Consider the following 15,198-nt stretch of genomic DNA (forward strand, 5'->3'; position numbering starts at 1 on the left):
TTTTTTTTTTTGTCTACCAGAGCTTGATGGCAAGTTCTAGATTGCACCCAGTGCTGATGTGAATTGCTTATACAATATTCGAGCTGCTCTGTTGGGAAAACAAAGCATACCAAAAAGCCGTGATTATATCAGTCCTGAGAATCCTGGAGAATAAAGTCWAAGTAAATACCAATTTATAGATATTTAATAACCCATTATTATGTAAATAAGTTAAGAATTTTTCTGTTCCCCTAAGACAAAGCTATTACTCTGTGGCCAAACAGATGAGTCACTTCCATCAATGCAATTACGAATCATAGAARATACTTTTTGTGCAATTTACTGGAAAGAAAATAAATATGTTAATCAGCTGAGGGATATAATAGTTTGCATCCAGACCTCTGCTCATCCAGCATCACCTATTCAGTGGAGGAAAGATGACGCTGACATCCACTGACTTCAAAGAGTTTTGCTTTGTATGGACTTGAGGAGGTAAGAGCACCACATGAGAAAGTAAAATTTAACTGTCAGCTGGGAAATTAGATTATCTTTTTTGAGASAAGCACCATCAGAAGTATATGTAARYATCTGCCAACTCAMACATCTTTACTTCTGTTTGCTTTTGCAGAAAAGAACTCATCCTTTTCTATTTCCTCTGRTATAAACATTGCCAGAGGCTTAAAAAGCCAAACTGCTGCCACCCTTCCTACCCAACATAACAGTTTACTGGACCAAGTCCTTCATCTGTGTTTCCTTCTGGAAAGAAAGTGCCAAAGTGTGATTTCTATTTGTTTTTCTGTGAGGCTCTAGATTACACATTATTTTGAAACACGTGTGTGTGTGTGTGTGTGTGTGTGTGTGTGTGTGTGTGTGTGTGTTTGTGTGTTCTGTTTTTTTAAGCATATACTTCTGGCTGTAAATCTCCTTTTATCTCTGCCAGACCTCTGGCCCCCGTTTGATGCTCTACACCAGCAGGCTGTTGTGCAACCAGCAGCACAAGCTCCTGCTGCCCCCTCTCCCTGCATTCCTACTTATTTGATGTGTTCTGGCAATKGTAGCTGCTGGTGATCCACACTGGCATAGCAGAGGCAGCAGCTGTGCCAAGTGTGGCAGCCAGCAGGTTTCAGTGATGCCAGAGGAATGGTTTACAGGAAACATTCATTTGAATGGGAGATGCAGTTCCTACTTTGAGTRTGAAAAATATCAGGGTTTTCTGAGGATGTTTGGCTCGTGCTTTTTGCAAGCTGCTTGTAACTTAGAATAGTARGATACTCAAGCAAGGTTAAACTCTTTAAGGAATTAAAAAAGGGCCGAGACAACAGCAATTAAAAAAAAATATGACTATTCCACATGATGATGAATAGAGGTGATAATTTGGGATGGCTAACTGAGTATACAAATGCACTGTGATGGGTCTGACCTTTTCTGCTGTAAAAAGACAAATCTTTTTCCTTGTGTGTGTGTCTGTGCACCAGTCAGAACGGACAGTGCCTGGGCTCCTTCTGGTGCTGGGGTAAAAGTGCAGCCACATGATTCATGCAAATCATTTCCCCAGAAGGTAAGATTGGTGATAATCAAGAGCRGTGCCTTACMTTTCCAAGCRGGACATTTGTAGCATTTGGGGAAATTATTTTTTTGAACCTCTGATTCACTAGTTAYAAATCTCAGCCAGAAAGATGTAATCAACATCTGCGACCAACAACCTTTAAAGCAGCAGATTTTACAGCACCAATCTGCATTTGCAATGGTTCAGGTGCAACTCTGCRACCCCAATTCTGCAAATRTGAAARWAWGAGTGAAGGGTTCCTTTACTGACTSRGAGAAGGTGAAGGAAATATGACCTGGGATCACGAAGCAAAGCAAAATATTTGACATGTRGGGCCTAATAACATCATGCTGGGAGKCAGAGTTTCTTTTATTGGTATTACCTGCACAGGCAGTGCAAGATGAGAGGGAAAAGAGAACAAAATTGGACACTTCTGAGAGTGCCATAAGTGGGCCGCTTGTGCCAGGCACAGGGTGCTCCACAAGGGACAGACTTATACAGACAAACTTAAACATGCATGAGGTAACTTTAGCTATTCTGTCTTCGATGCAGTAAATAGTGCAGGTTTCTTTGCACTTGTGAGGCGACCATGATGAAGAAATACACCTGCAGCAGGAAGTGTGCATTTATATAAATAAACTGAGCTTTGATTGATACATGTATATATAYATGGTAGATATACATATATATGGTTTTTGAAACACACTGCAGGATCAGGAAACCAGGAGACAACTAAAATAAATACATTCTTTTTTAATGAAGCACTGCTGGATGTTTCTCTCTGCTTTCAAATGACCTGCTGTGTGATGTGTGAACATTTGGCAACAGGAATACCTTCATGTATGCCTGACAGTACTGCAGTGAAGCACCTGTGCACATCTGTCCAGCCTGGGGGCTGCTGCCCGGGGATCCCACTGGCCATGCTGGCCAGTGCACAGGGGTCAGGCCACCACTCTGGAGCACCTGGACGGGAGGAGGCTGCTGGGGTGACAGATGGGGACAGCAGACACAGTGGAGCAGCTGTTCCCTCGCTGGCAGGACAGCGGTGAACTGGGGCCCTCCTGGACAGGTCACAATCACAGAACAGTCAGGCTGGAAGGGACCACCGTGGGTCACCAGGTCCAGCCTCCCTGATCCAGCAATCACCCCAGAGCACATGGCATGGGATTGTGTCCAGATGGCTCTGGAATATCTCCACACCCTGTCTGGACAATCTATCTGTTACAGTGCTCAGTCACTGCACAGAGATGATCTTCCTCATGTTCAGCTGGAACTTCCTGGGCATCAGCTCCTGCCCTCTGCCTCTTGTCCTGTTGCCTGGCATCAACGGAGCAGAGCCTGGATCCATCCTCTTGGCAGCCTTCTTTAGATACTCATACACATGAATGAGGTTCCCTCTCAGTTGTCTCCTCTGGAGGCTGAACAGCCCAGCTCCGTCTRCCTTTCCTCGTCAGGGAAGATGCTGCAGCCCCTTCACCTTCGTAGCCTCCGCTGGACCCGCTCCAGGAGCTCCACATCTCTCTTGTCCCCATAGCCCAGACCCGGACAGAGCACCCCAGATGAGCCCCACCAGGTCTAAACAGAGGCACAAGATCACCTCCCAGACCTGCTGGCCCCGCTCTTCCTAAAGCACAGGGTTCCGTCCGCAGGCTCCTCCTCGCAGCGGGCGGGGCCGAGGCCGCCGGGTCCCGGCGCGCAGCTCCGGCGGCGGGCGGCGATCCGCAGCCGCGCCCGGCCCGGCCGCTCGGCAGGCAGGCAGGAAGAGAAGGAGAAGGAGGAGGAGAAGGAGGAAGGAGGGAGCAGCGACGCCGGGAGCAGCGGCCCAGGGTAGGCTGTGCACCTGCCGAGCCCGCGGCGGGGGCGGAGCGGGGGCGGCTCCTCGGCCGCGGGGCCGCTCGGGAGCAGCGGCCGGGCTGGGCCGGGCCGGCCGGGAGTGCCGGGTAGCGGCGGGGTTCGGGGGCTTCGCCGCCTTTTGTCTCCGTTTCTGCCGTTTATTTTTCGCTGCCCGGAGCCCTCCATGCTGCTGGACGTAGAGGCGCCCCTCGGTTTCGGGGTGGCACCGCAGGTTGGTGCCCGGGGCTGTCGGCGGAGCCAAGACGGAGCCCTGCCGTGCCCGACACCTGTGCTGGCAGCGGGTCCCGGGGAAAGGCGGTGTCTGTCCGCTTCCTCCCTGTGGGCTCCCGCTGCCCTTGACCTTTGGGATGGCTGGAGCCGCCCTGGTCGGTCCTTCGGGTCCCAGAGCGCCAGCTCACCGTGTGCTCACAGGGGCWGTGTCCTCTGTGGCTAAGCCACGATCATCCCTTTCCCCCCCCGTGTTAAATAGAAGGAACACGGCTGTTTAAGKCCCCAGAGTGTTGGATTTGGCAGGTTGTGGCTCAGGTGCAGAGCTGCCGGGTATTAAGCACGATATGCATGTGATCCGCGTGTGTGCGAAGGCGTTTTGAGCCCTTAAGGACACCCCGGGGAGGGTTTGGTTTCCCGGTGTCTGCAGACACGGAATTAATCTCAATCCCGGGGGAGCTGYGCTGTGGCCGGGCAGGACCTTCCCTTTGCCTCTCCAGCACAGCTGAGCCAGGGTTTGCCGTGTTTGCAGGGGGAAAAACCACTCACCAGTGCCTGTTTTCCTGAAATAGGGAGGAAGGTATGCTTCAGCCACTGCAGCGAAGGAGCAATACCAAGTCTGAAAGGTAAATACGGTTTCCGAGTAAATACCAGAATATCGCTTTGTGTGTCACAGTACAGCAAGGAGGAAGTGGAGGGTTGGTTTCTCTGTCGGCAGAAATAGTTGGTGAAAATGAAAGAACATAAAACCAGTTTGAGTGATTTAATGTGACTTTGTCCTTGCACTTCATCAGTAAATCTGAAACATAAAAAATGTATTGATAACATACCACTTATGTGTTGTAGCCTATTAATGTGATTTCTGAAGTATAGCTTGGTTTTTAAAATCTGGTTTAATCTGCAGTAGAATGTGATCTTTACAACCTGTTACCACAAGTTTTATTTCCACAAATTTCTTTGCTATGTGGAGGACATTCTTTATGTTTAAAAAAGCACATTAATGTCAGAGGAACTTATGGATATGGGGAGATAGAGATAAGTTATTGACAAGTAAATGAGAACTCAGGTGTTTCTGCCTGCAGTGCATAAAATAAAACCAACACCTGTCAGACAGAGTTAGGCTGCACTTCTCTCTGTGCTGCWGATAGTCCAGTCATTTTTGCTGGGAAATGACTGGGATCCTTGTGATGGGATTTACAGCACGGATCCTCTGTTAGGAGGTGCCTTATGATCTGTGCAGCAGGTGCACAGATGCACAACCTTGCGTGACCACTGAGTCCTGAAACCTTTTATAAGATGTGTGATGTCTTTACTTGCATGCCCTAAAGCTGTTAAAAATTAACGTGTTAAACAATTGCTTTGCTATAATGATAATAGCCCTGTCCCATTATATTGTAGGAGAACCATTTAAGGAGGTGTTTGACCTCAGGTGTTTATTCTTTGCTGGCTTCTCAGGTGTTTTTTCCCAGTAGGTATTTCTGTGTGGTCAGTGAAACAATAGTTTTGGTGTTTGGGATAGCTGTCAGAGAGGAGAAATGGGGTTTGGGATCACCCTGAAATGTATCTGTTACTGCTGAAAGAAAAATTCACTCCTGCTGTGAGCTACTTGTTCTCCTTACCTGTTTTCTCCCACTTGCAGCTATCAGTAGCTCATTTCAACCAAACACAGAGAAATTGTTGGTTTGAAAGAGAAATTTTGAAATCTGACCTAACTAGCCAGCTGTGGCTGTACGAGGCAGTCCCACCTGTAGCCCCTGTCTTTGTGCTCCTGCTGCCTTGGATTCATCCTGCGTGGCAGTTTTGTGGCCACTGACCAAGTTAATATTCTTAATATTGGATCAACTGTATTTTAGGGCAGGATTTCTGATGGCTCAGCCACCTGAACCATGGCTGTAGGGCTACAAGGTGTGACAGAAGGAGGCAGGGAACTGKATCTGGAGGTGGGACAGGGGAGGARGGMYAGGGTTGCACTTTCYCTAACCTCTGCAACCTCAGAGAGGAGGTAGGAAACGCATGCTGGGTGGGAATGATTATGGGGTTTGATTAATTGCACAGTCTGATTCAGGGCCAGGGAGGGGGTGGAACACGCTAAACGAGATTAGCAAGTCAATTCACTTTTAGGGGAGGGAGGTGACAAGMTGAACCAGGACACTGTGGAAAAAATAAAGGTATGACAAAAATGTGTTAGCRTAAAGGAGCAGAGCCTCGATATTTTGGTGGGATATTGTGTTATGTAAAGAGGGGKTAGTGTTCCTCCATTCCTAGGGAGAGAGCCTATGTGGGTGGTGAGGCTTGCAAGTTGACAGCTTGGACATGGCAGGTCCTGTTTGTTGTCACTCACCTGTCTGAGGATGAGCAGTTTTGATTTCTGGAGTAAGATGGGGCAATGAAKATGAGAGGAGAGAATCTCACACCTTTGCCTGCCCTGGGGCAGCCCCTGAAATTCTCAGGTGCTCACCAACTTATGGGTTTGGCAGTCATGCATTCTTGCTTTGGTTCAGCTCCCATTTTTATTTTACCAGGAGAGCTGACCCWGAATCCTACCAGCTTCCCCTCAGGAGCATGGTTTGTGCTGACATTACACAGGGCTGCCAGGAGTGTGGTGGGGCTGTGGCAGACCCTGCAGTGTCCCCTGGCACCTGGGGTAGCTCAGTTTGCACTGTGAGTTGCGGTCACGCCTTTTGCCAGCAGCTCCTTTTGCCATCTGACTCAGCAGCTGCCTGAGCTGCTGCCAGGTAACAGTGCAGCCAGTTCCTGTTRCACTACCTACAATAAAATGTGGGGKTTTTTATTGYTGTGGGGCTGCAGCCCACGTTGGAAAAAACAGGAGGAACTTTGTGAAACTTTAAACCAAACTGCCGTGGTCTCGCTCTTCCCCACATGTTATGGACACATGTGATCCTGCCTTCTCTCTTGTGCTAGTGTAGGGAGCTCAAGGAGTGGAAAAAAAAGTGTTTTTTCCTTCTCCAGTATTTTCTGATGATGTGGAGCTTTGTGCAGTACTGATAGYGGGTAAGGGAAATGGGCTGGAAGAGGGAGTGCTGGTCATGCCTTGCTGGCAGCATTGTTCAGCATTGTTCAGCAGCACCCACTCAAGCTGGGGGAGTCTCTTATTCCAGGCTGGAAACACTACAGCCATTTTTGAACAAATTGCAAGCTCATGAATGTTTCTGATGTGCTCAAACAGATCTTTGTGTGCTGGGGAATTGCCTATTTGTAGTCTTYCTGAGACAAAAGCAGAGTGTTTTGATGTAAGCTGGCTTTGCATCAAGTTCTGAGTGCATCTTTCTTTTGTGTCTCCACTGCTTTGTACTATGCTGAGCTCTCAAAATGCATTATAAATAATAAAAATCAGAGAAGGCTGCAATTTATATTGGCTTAAAATTCTCCACTGCATTTTTGATGTGAAGGTTAGTGATGTTAATTACTTGCCTCTGAAATAGATAATTGCTGTTTCAAATGTTATGGTTAGGAAATATCCCAATAACTTGACCTGACTATTTACTTACCAACTTCTCTTGTTTGAAGATCAGCAGTAAACAAAGGCAGAGTGAAGAATTTGCCACGTCGTGACTGAAGGTAGAAGAAAAAAAAAAAAAAAAAACCATAGGGAGATCAGCTCAGCAGCAGATATTCCACATTTGTGGAATCCAGAGGCTTTGTGGGAGATCTTTGTTGTCCGTTCAGAAGAACAGAAAAAGCTGTCACACGTCCATAATTGTGTCACCTAAAATCTGGTACCAGCCRTAGTGTAGATGGCTCAGCTTCCTCCTGGGATTCGTTTCATCACTTCATTTTCACGAGATCAGTGGTAAGTCTGGAAGTGTTGGTGGTGATCCCTGCTGTGGGCAGCGTGAGTTTGTATCTGGGGAAGATCAGGCTGTTGCCTCACTCTTAATTTTGCTTGTTCATTCCTTAGTATGTATACAGGAAGAAAATATAGTCAGTTGTATAATAAATAAATGTTGCTGACATTTAAAAAGTGAGGTATTTTGTAGGGAAACCCAGACAAACATTTGCTAGTGATGTGTGTTAGAGAATAAAACCTTTTGTCCTTTTCTTTGCAAGGTAGGTATTTGAAAGAATAAATTGCATTTTCAAGCTCCTAGGTGGGAGGAGTGCTCAAGATTAGCTTTCTTTTCTTAGCCAGAAATTTATTTTCTCCCCAGTAATTTCATGTGTGATACAGACTTGTACAATTAGAATTTTAGTCCTTGCTACTGCAATATTATTTTTTTAAAGAAATGCAAAGCCCCCTAGCAAAACCAAATGAAAATCAAATCCTCTTTGCTTTAGAAAAACAAATCCTGGAAGTTTTATGGYATCAGTTCATGGGCTTTCTGAGATAGAATACTGAGTCAATTGTGTGTGAATAACAAAAAAATAACAATTTGAAAGACCAAGCACTTTCCATTTGAGCAATTTTATCACGTGTTTTCTCTAGAAGAGCAGCAGGAACTAAGTAATTTCAGTTTTATCCCTTGTAAGGATGTTTCAGTTATGAGGGTGAATAACTCTGTTTGTGGGATGACTCTTKTTAATGTCACTATGAATATGCCAGAACTATAAAACAAGAGCCTTATTATGTAAAAGTTCATAAGGKAAAAATTGATAGAAAAAGGTTAATTAAAAATGAGGGACTACAGCAGGCAATGTGATATCAGATATTTGTATGTATATATTGTACTTGCATTTACTGTCACTTGAGATCAAGGCTAGAAGGAGCCTGTAGGCACATTTGGACTCTGGGTATTTTTWAAAAAACCCACAGAATTCTTTCCTTAAACAATTGAAATTGCAGATGGAGAATAGAAAAGATCAGATTATTGTTTTAATTATTGCAGTGAGTTCTGTAGAGAGGGTCCCAAGGATGCCAGCAAGGCACAAAGGAGAATTCCTTCCCARTCCCAAAGCTGCTCRRTTCTGTTCATGTTCTCCAGTGTCAATCCCACTGTTCACCTCTATAAATGACTGGTTTCTGTTGTTAGAGGGAGGCCAAAGTAAGGTGATTCTAAAAGCAGTAAGAAAAGAAGGAATTTTCCAAACTGACCATTGAGAGAGCCATCACTTAAGTCCTAGAAATACCACAAAACCCAAAGAAGCAGGGAGGTGTGGAATCTGATTATCAGCACGTTTAATGTTGAGATGATATTTAACAGCCCCCAAAGGAGGGTTGCAAACAAGGCAGGTCAGMTCAGGGCACTGCCACCTTGTCCTGCCTGTTCCCCTGTTCCACCAGGCTCCCTCCCAAAGCCACATCAGAGCAGGTGGAAAGCAGCATAACTGCAAGGGAAGGTGGTTCTTCAGGYTTTTGCAGAACACAAAAAAAATTGTTTTCCAGTATTCCAATATTATCAATTACTTGCATAATGTTTTTGTGTGATTTCATACCAAAACAAAGCCTAAATAAAATAATTTTCTTTTTTTTTWTRTATTGTAGGTAYAGAGCTTTCATTTTCTYTCTCACTTTCCTGCTATATGCCAGCTTCCATCTGTCAAGGAAACCAATTAGTATAGTGAAGGTAAGAGAGGTTGTGTCCTTGTTTAAACATCCTCCTKCTCCCTTCAAACACGGAAATCGCTGCCTTTTTCAGTATTTTCTGCTGTGAAAGGCAGGGTTAAACTTTAACTTGAAATGCCTTCAAGATGAAATATTGATAAAGCTGGTACACAGTGATATTTGCTTGATAAACTTAGKGAGACCACACCTAGAATATTGGGTGTAAGTTTGGGTTTTGGGCTCAAAACACAAAACACCTGTGCCTACACTTGATGTGAATTAATCTAATTAGAGATAGTGGAGAGGTTTCCAGTCTTATGTATGAGAAAAGTTGCTCATAACTGATGAGCTGAACATTCCACTGGCATTTCCAAGAGTGTTCCCAGTACTGCTGAGCATCAGTCATCATTGTCTGTACCTTTGTGACTGTTCCCAATGAAGCTGATGGCACAAATTCTCTAATTCTGGGTTTGACAGTTCAGTCTTCAGTGTTTATAACCTGCCAAACACAAATCAAATCCCCCAGTGCTGTATTGTGTGAAACTGATGAGTAACAGTRGGCAAAATACTTGATGTTACTGCAGAATTTCAAAGTTGTTCACTGTCAGAAACACCAGATTACTGCAGAATGCTTTTTCTAACCATGTAATTACTCTTTCATGTGATGGTGGTTTCACCCAGCAAAATGCCAARCAATTAATAATGGCCAACATTTTTYAYTGATTTTGGTGGGCTTGACGCAGGTTCATATAAATCTAGAAYTGTAAAATTTSTTGTTGTAGGGGAATTACCAGTCCCCAGTTCACAGGTGAATTTTCTATTTTCAAATGTCCCTTCTGTTTCAGGGAGAGCTGCATAAGCATTGTGCTGCTTCACCTGAAGTTGAGCAGGACTCTTACAAAGAATATGCTGCACAGATCCAGCCTGTCAAAAAGCCATTTAATGCCTCTCAGTGTGGTTGGGAGCCATTTGGTAAGGCTTGGTGGTTTTTTTGGTTTTTCTTTCCCAATAATGAGCTGATGCTCGTAATTAGATTATTTGTTTCYAGCTATTTCTTCCTATGTGGGGGATATGCATGGAAGGGGTGTWTTGTTTGTCGTGTTCTCACTGATTTCTCCACAGAAAATGAAGTTGTGACTTACCTTATGATGTCTTTGCTGCTTGAAGTCACTTAAACAAGTGATACTGTTTTACTTATTATAGCTGGGAGATGGTTTCAGTAGATCAATTTTCAGTCAGAAAATGGGATTTGTCTTTAGCATGTCTATTAAAGAAAAAAAGGCTGAAGAATAAAATCTATCATTTCCTGCWTGTTTAATTCAAGGTCCAGCAATCTTTTAAGTGAAATTACTTGGTGCTTATCTAAATTGGAACTTTTCAGAGTCCTTATCTGTGTGAAAGAGTTTTTTTCTCCTCCATTATAATGAAGAAAAAGGGAAGACTTTATTGCAGGAGAGACTTGACAGCTTACTGGATAGCATAATGGACCTGGCCTTTCACTTGAATAGAAAAAAAATATTTGCCTACTGAACAATTAAATTTTAATGTGGTCGTATTTGACTTTAAATGARAATTTGAATCATTCCTTGACACTTTTATTGCTACCAGGAACATCAGTGAAGCAGATTAGTCCCTTCTGTCACTGTGCCAGTCCACCCCAGTCTGTATAGCCATACATTCTAATTAGTCTTTAATTAGCAATTTAAAAAAAGTCCTGTTCTCTTCAAAGATAATTAAAGATCTGAGCTCTGGGTTTTCTGTGGACAAAATCCAGTGTGCTGACTGCYTGCTGCAGGGTCTGCTGAAAATATTTAATCCCCCCCAGGTTTCCAAATGCATTGGGTGGGAATCAGTTAACCCTGGGGAGTATTTCTTCTCCCTGGAACAAGGTGGGCGTTGAGTCTGTTTGTCTAAACATTGACTTTTTTAATGGAGACTTCTGAGCCCAAATGTCCTCCTTTTTCCATGAGCATTATTGCMAAGCTGCCCCTTTGGAATGGCACTCTGGACTTGTTCTTTCAGCTGTTTTTCTGGCAGAGCTTGGAGTGACTCTGAAGAAAGGAATCTGCTTTAGTATCTGTGGCTTCATGCCCAAAGGCAATGGCAATTGTGGCAATTTACTGCAAATAAATACACAAACTAACTGTCTTGGGGTGAGCTCAGCTCTCCTGAGAGTTGACTTGGTGTTTCCACCTGGGTGGAGCCCCTCCTGCTCCCTCCATCCTGTCTGCAGTTCCCTTTTAGGTGTGATTATGGTTGTTTGCTCTACAGGGCAGAGCTCTTGAGTGGTTTTTTTTTAACCAAAACTTCTCTGTGCCTTGTGAAAAGTTGGAAAATAAAATGCAAAAGGCTTTACCCTTAAAAAAAAACATACTAAGCTAATTCCTTAAAAGTCTCTATGATGATGGAATTTTTTTAGCCATTTTTAATCTTAGGACCTCACACTTTTGTAACTCTTTCCACTTTTAATCAAGTCTGTTAAATTGGATTTTGGATTTTCTTTTGCCTCAGGCTGTATAAGAAAAGGGCACMTTGCTAATAATTGAAGTTTCTTCTCTTCCAAAATGCTGTTTGGAATAAGGTAGAGTTTAGGATGGACCTACCAGTTATTTCCTAATATGTTAGAGGCAGAAGAGCAGTTGTTTTTGTTAAAGAAAACATTTGCAAAAATGTTTGCTTAAGTCTGAAGGTGCCAATTGAAAATTAAATGTCAGTGCACATTCATTARCATTTTTCTTGTTATGTGTACAAATGGTTGGGAAGTAATTAGTACATTTAAACTGATAATTTGTTTTGAAAATTATTCTTAGATAAGAGCAACTACAAACAGTTACTGGGAGCGCTGGATTACTCATTTTTGTGTGCATATGCAGTTGGAATGTATTTAAGGTAAAACCTTGCTCTCTTTACTATTTATTTATGAAGCTGTGACTCCTGAGTTATTGTGCTTTTCTACTGCAGAGTTTCTGATGGAGAGTGAGAAATTGATTGCTAAGGGGGAAAAAAARCCCCACATMATTCTAAGTCCCAGTGGTATCAATYGCTGTTGATACATAGGAAGCTTTTTACCTCTACCCATCTTAACTGCCTTGTGCAGGAATATTTTCCAGGTCTAAACCTAACCTATCTTTTTTTCATCTGGAATATAAAGGAATAAGCAGTGGAATGTACGTCCTCAAACTTAATCAGTCTCCAAATTGCACTGACTGCTTAAAATGATTGTCCTGGCTTTCTTTAGAGTCAAAGAATGGAAGCAGACACCTCCTAAAAATAATACCAAACCCATCCTGAAGTGTTCAGTATTAGTTGCTGTTTGGAGATGCTTCTTTTTATTGACTAAACCCTGAACATTGATGACTCGAGTCATTAGAAAGGGAGACAAGTCTCGCTTCAAACGCCTGGAGACACATAATTTGGAAAATGACTGTGTAAGTGAATGACTTTGAAAGTGCTCCAGATGAGTATCTCCCTGAAAGATGGCTGTGCAGATGTCAGAACTTAGCAATTAATGAACTTGAAATGGTTTTTTGGGTTTTTGTCCCCCTGTCAAGTGCTAAAAATTGCTCCTCTGCTGCTACAAAGGCAACCAGCACTTACCAGTACAGTTTCTCCTCAACCAGAATTAAACAACACAAAATATTCTTTCATTTGTGATGACTTTWGGGGTATGATCCCATTTTTAATTCRTGCTTTTCTCTTTATTTCCTTCCCTGCTCCAAGTGGACTCATAGGAGARCGGCTGCCCATCCGGTACTATCTGACAGGGGGGATGCTCGCCAGTGGACTCTTCACTGCAATGTTTGGATTGGGTTATTTCTATAATGTGCACAATCTGTGGTTTTACATAATTGCCCAGGTAGGCACAACGTTAATTTAGACACTCAGAGTTCCCGTGGTGCTGTTTAGGGTAATATTGGGGATTTTTCACTTGTGCAGAGTGATGAGTGATTGGGTGGGAGGGTGTAAATGCTGGAATATGTTGTTGGTGACAGGCAGAAGTGATAGAGTGGATACCCCCAGGCTTTATTTTTGATTTTTTTTTTAGTGAAAGCAATCTTTGAAAGCAAATTAATGTCTTTCAGTCTGTGTCAAATCAGTGATCAAATCTTTGCAAGCTTAAATGTGAGTTTGACAGATGTAAACACACTTGTTTTAAGTCTGCCAAAACCTGAGTGACACATCCTGGCTTTCTCTGCAGGAAAAATCCATTTACACTGCTAATGATGAACAGTCTCCCACACTGGTGGGGCTGGGAGCAGGCAGCTTATGTATCGAGATTCACTGTGTGAGATTTTTCAGAGCTCTGATCAGGTGTCACAAGAATTTTTACCATTGGCCTGAAATGGAATTTAGGTCAGGACCAGGGTAGGGTTGGCCCTGGGACTGTTTTGAACTGATCTGCACTGCTGCTTTCTGTGCATTGTTGCAGTAACACTCTCACCTCTGGCACATCTGCATGGCACTGACTAACCTTGTCACCAGTTAATCTGTGTCMCCCTGCCACTGCCCCAAGCCCTCTGGGATCAGCTGTTTGTCCAGAGCTGGCCCCTTTAGGGTTGAGCTGTCTCTGYCCTGTGGGGTGTGGTCAGTGAGCCCTGTCATTCCAAGGGTGCTCTCATACCACCAGCCCTGTTGGTTTTTTTTTTTGGTAGAGTGAAGTTGAATTTTGTGGCATGTTCAAATGCTGATGTTACATGTGAGGTCTTGCATTGTGATATTTGTGTCATGGTGCAACTGTAGAGAGAGAGCCTTTTAGGAGTTGAGATGAGTTAAAGTTTTGTGCAGTGTGGAGGCTGAAATAGTTCTTACTTCACCCTGWATATATTAAGTTCCTCCTCTCAGTTTATTTACAGGTGTCTGTTAAGCATTTTAAAGCTACTCAGTCTCCCCTAAAGTTGTCTCTTTTTTCTGCTTTATTTGATTGCAAACATGCTTTGCCATATGCTCAAGCTGAGATAAGTGTTATGCTGCTGCTTGGGTGGGGGAACTCACTTCTCTGTTCAGCTCAGAGCAAAGTGATTTTTAGTAAGCATGTGACTGAATTACAGTATTCTGTGATTTAAATCATCAACTAATTATAGAGATGTAGGTAGAGGGAAGAATCTCTGCAAAACTTTTTAACTTGTTTATTCTTGGGAGAAAAAAAATGTTTTAAAAACTCGCCTCCACTAAATTTCTAAATTCATTTGTGTAGACTTCCTTTTCCCGATGCCACACTCGGCAGGAATTGTGTAGGAACCTGATTTATGACAGGCAATGTTTCTTTAATATTATTTTTATATACTTTCAGATAGCTAATGGGTTGGTGCAAACCACTGGCTGGCCGAGTGTCGTTACATGTATTGGCAACTGGTTTGGAAAAGGAAGGTAAATGATACATAATCCACAGTTTTGGAAGTACAGATCAATGTATTCTGGGCTATTACGTTCAATTCAATATTATAATCCATTTAAATATCTTTCTTTGTCTTCTGTGGGGTTTTTTGGGGGGGATGGAACAAGCAGCTAGGTAGAATTTTGAGAGGAGTTTTCTTTGTTATGCTGATTGATTTATATRTGGCTTTAAAATAGTCTCCCTCGTGTCAAAGCAGTGTTCCGTGGTAGCTGTTTTTCAGATTAATTATTTCAGAATTAATTATATCAGAATAATTCTTGCAAATATAAACAGTCTAAAACTACTCTGAGTAAAGGCTGTTATTATGCCATTTTAATGTGGAATTTCCTGTGTTTTCATTTCTGTTTCGAAGCAGTTGTCAGGGCATAACTGTAAAAAATACTTTATGTAATGCCTTTTTTCTAACACACTTACATAAACTTGAAAATTTAATTTAAACGCCAAAATGCATATGGCAACTGATTTAACCTTTCCTTTATCACCTTCTCTAAATCATCTGCTTGGGGTTTTTTTATCTTAATCCTGCACAGAGATCACTCATGATGTTTATTTTGTCACACCCTACAGTTTTCTATGAATTTTGCAAGAACTGCATGCTAAATCCACTGGTTTTGATAATAGTTGATGCATGTAGCATACAATAATGTTACTGTAGTACCATCCTTTGTGTAGGTAGAGTGTTAATCAGTTCCAGAGAAGGACATACTGAAATTCAGT

The 15,198-nt window shown here is 43.0% G+C and overlaps 1 protein-coding gene across 1 annotated transcript in view; it reads left to right on the top strand.

Moving 5' to 3' along the window:
* Positions 1-3,294: 3,294 nt before the first annotated feature.
* Positions 3,295-15,198, top strand: part of SLC37A1 (solute carrier family 37 member 1) — a 35,536-nt gene continuing 23,632 nt past the window's right edge. The window contains exons 1-8 of the mRNA XM_057382681.1: positions 3,295-3,352; positions 4,119-4,212; positions 7,115-7,397; positions 9,027-9,108; positions 9,932-10,058; positions 11,897-11,975; positions 12,807-12,942; positions 14,377-14,453. Coding sequence (XP_057238664.1) covers positions 7,342-7,397; positions 9,027-9,108; positions 9,932-10,058; positions 11,897-11,975; positions 12,807-12,942; positions 14,377-14,453 — 557 coding nt within the window. The 5' untranslated portion in view covers positions 3,295-3,352; positions 4,119-4,212; positions 7,115-7,341. The remainder of the gene's footprint in view (positions 3,353-4,118; positions 4,213-7,114; positions 7,398-9,026; positions 9,109-9,931; positions 10,059-11,896; positions 11,976-12,806; positions 12,943-14,376; positions 14,454-15,198) is intronic.

This window comes from Malurus melanocephalus, unplaced genomic scaffold, assembly GCF_030028575.1.
Source record: "Malurus melanocephalus ecotype Western Australia unplaced genomic scaffold, MMel_1.1 scaffold_579, whole genome shotgun sequence".
Taxonomy (NCBI): Eukaryota; Metazoa; Chordata; class Aves; order Passeriformes; family Maluridae; genus Malurus; species Malurus melanocephalus.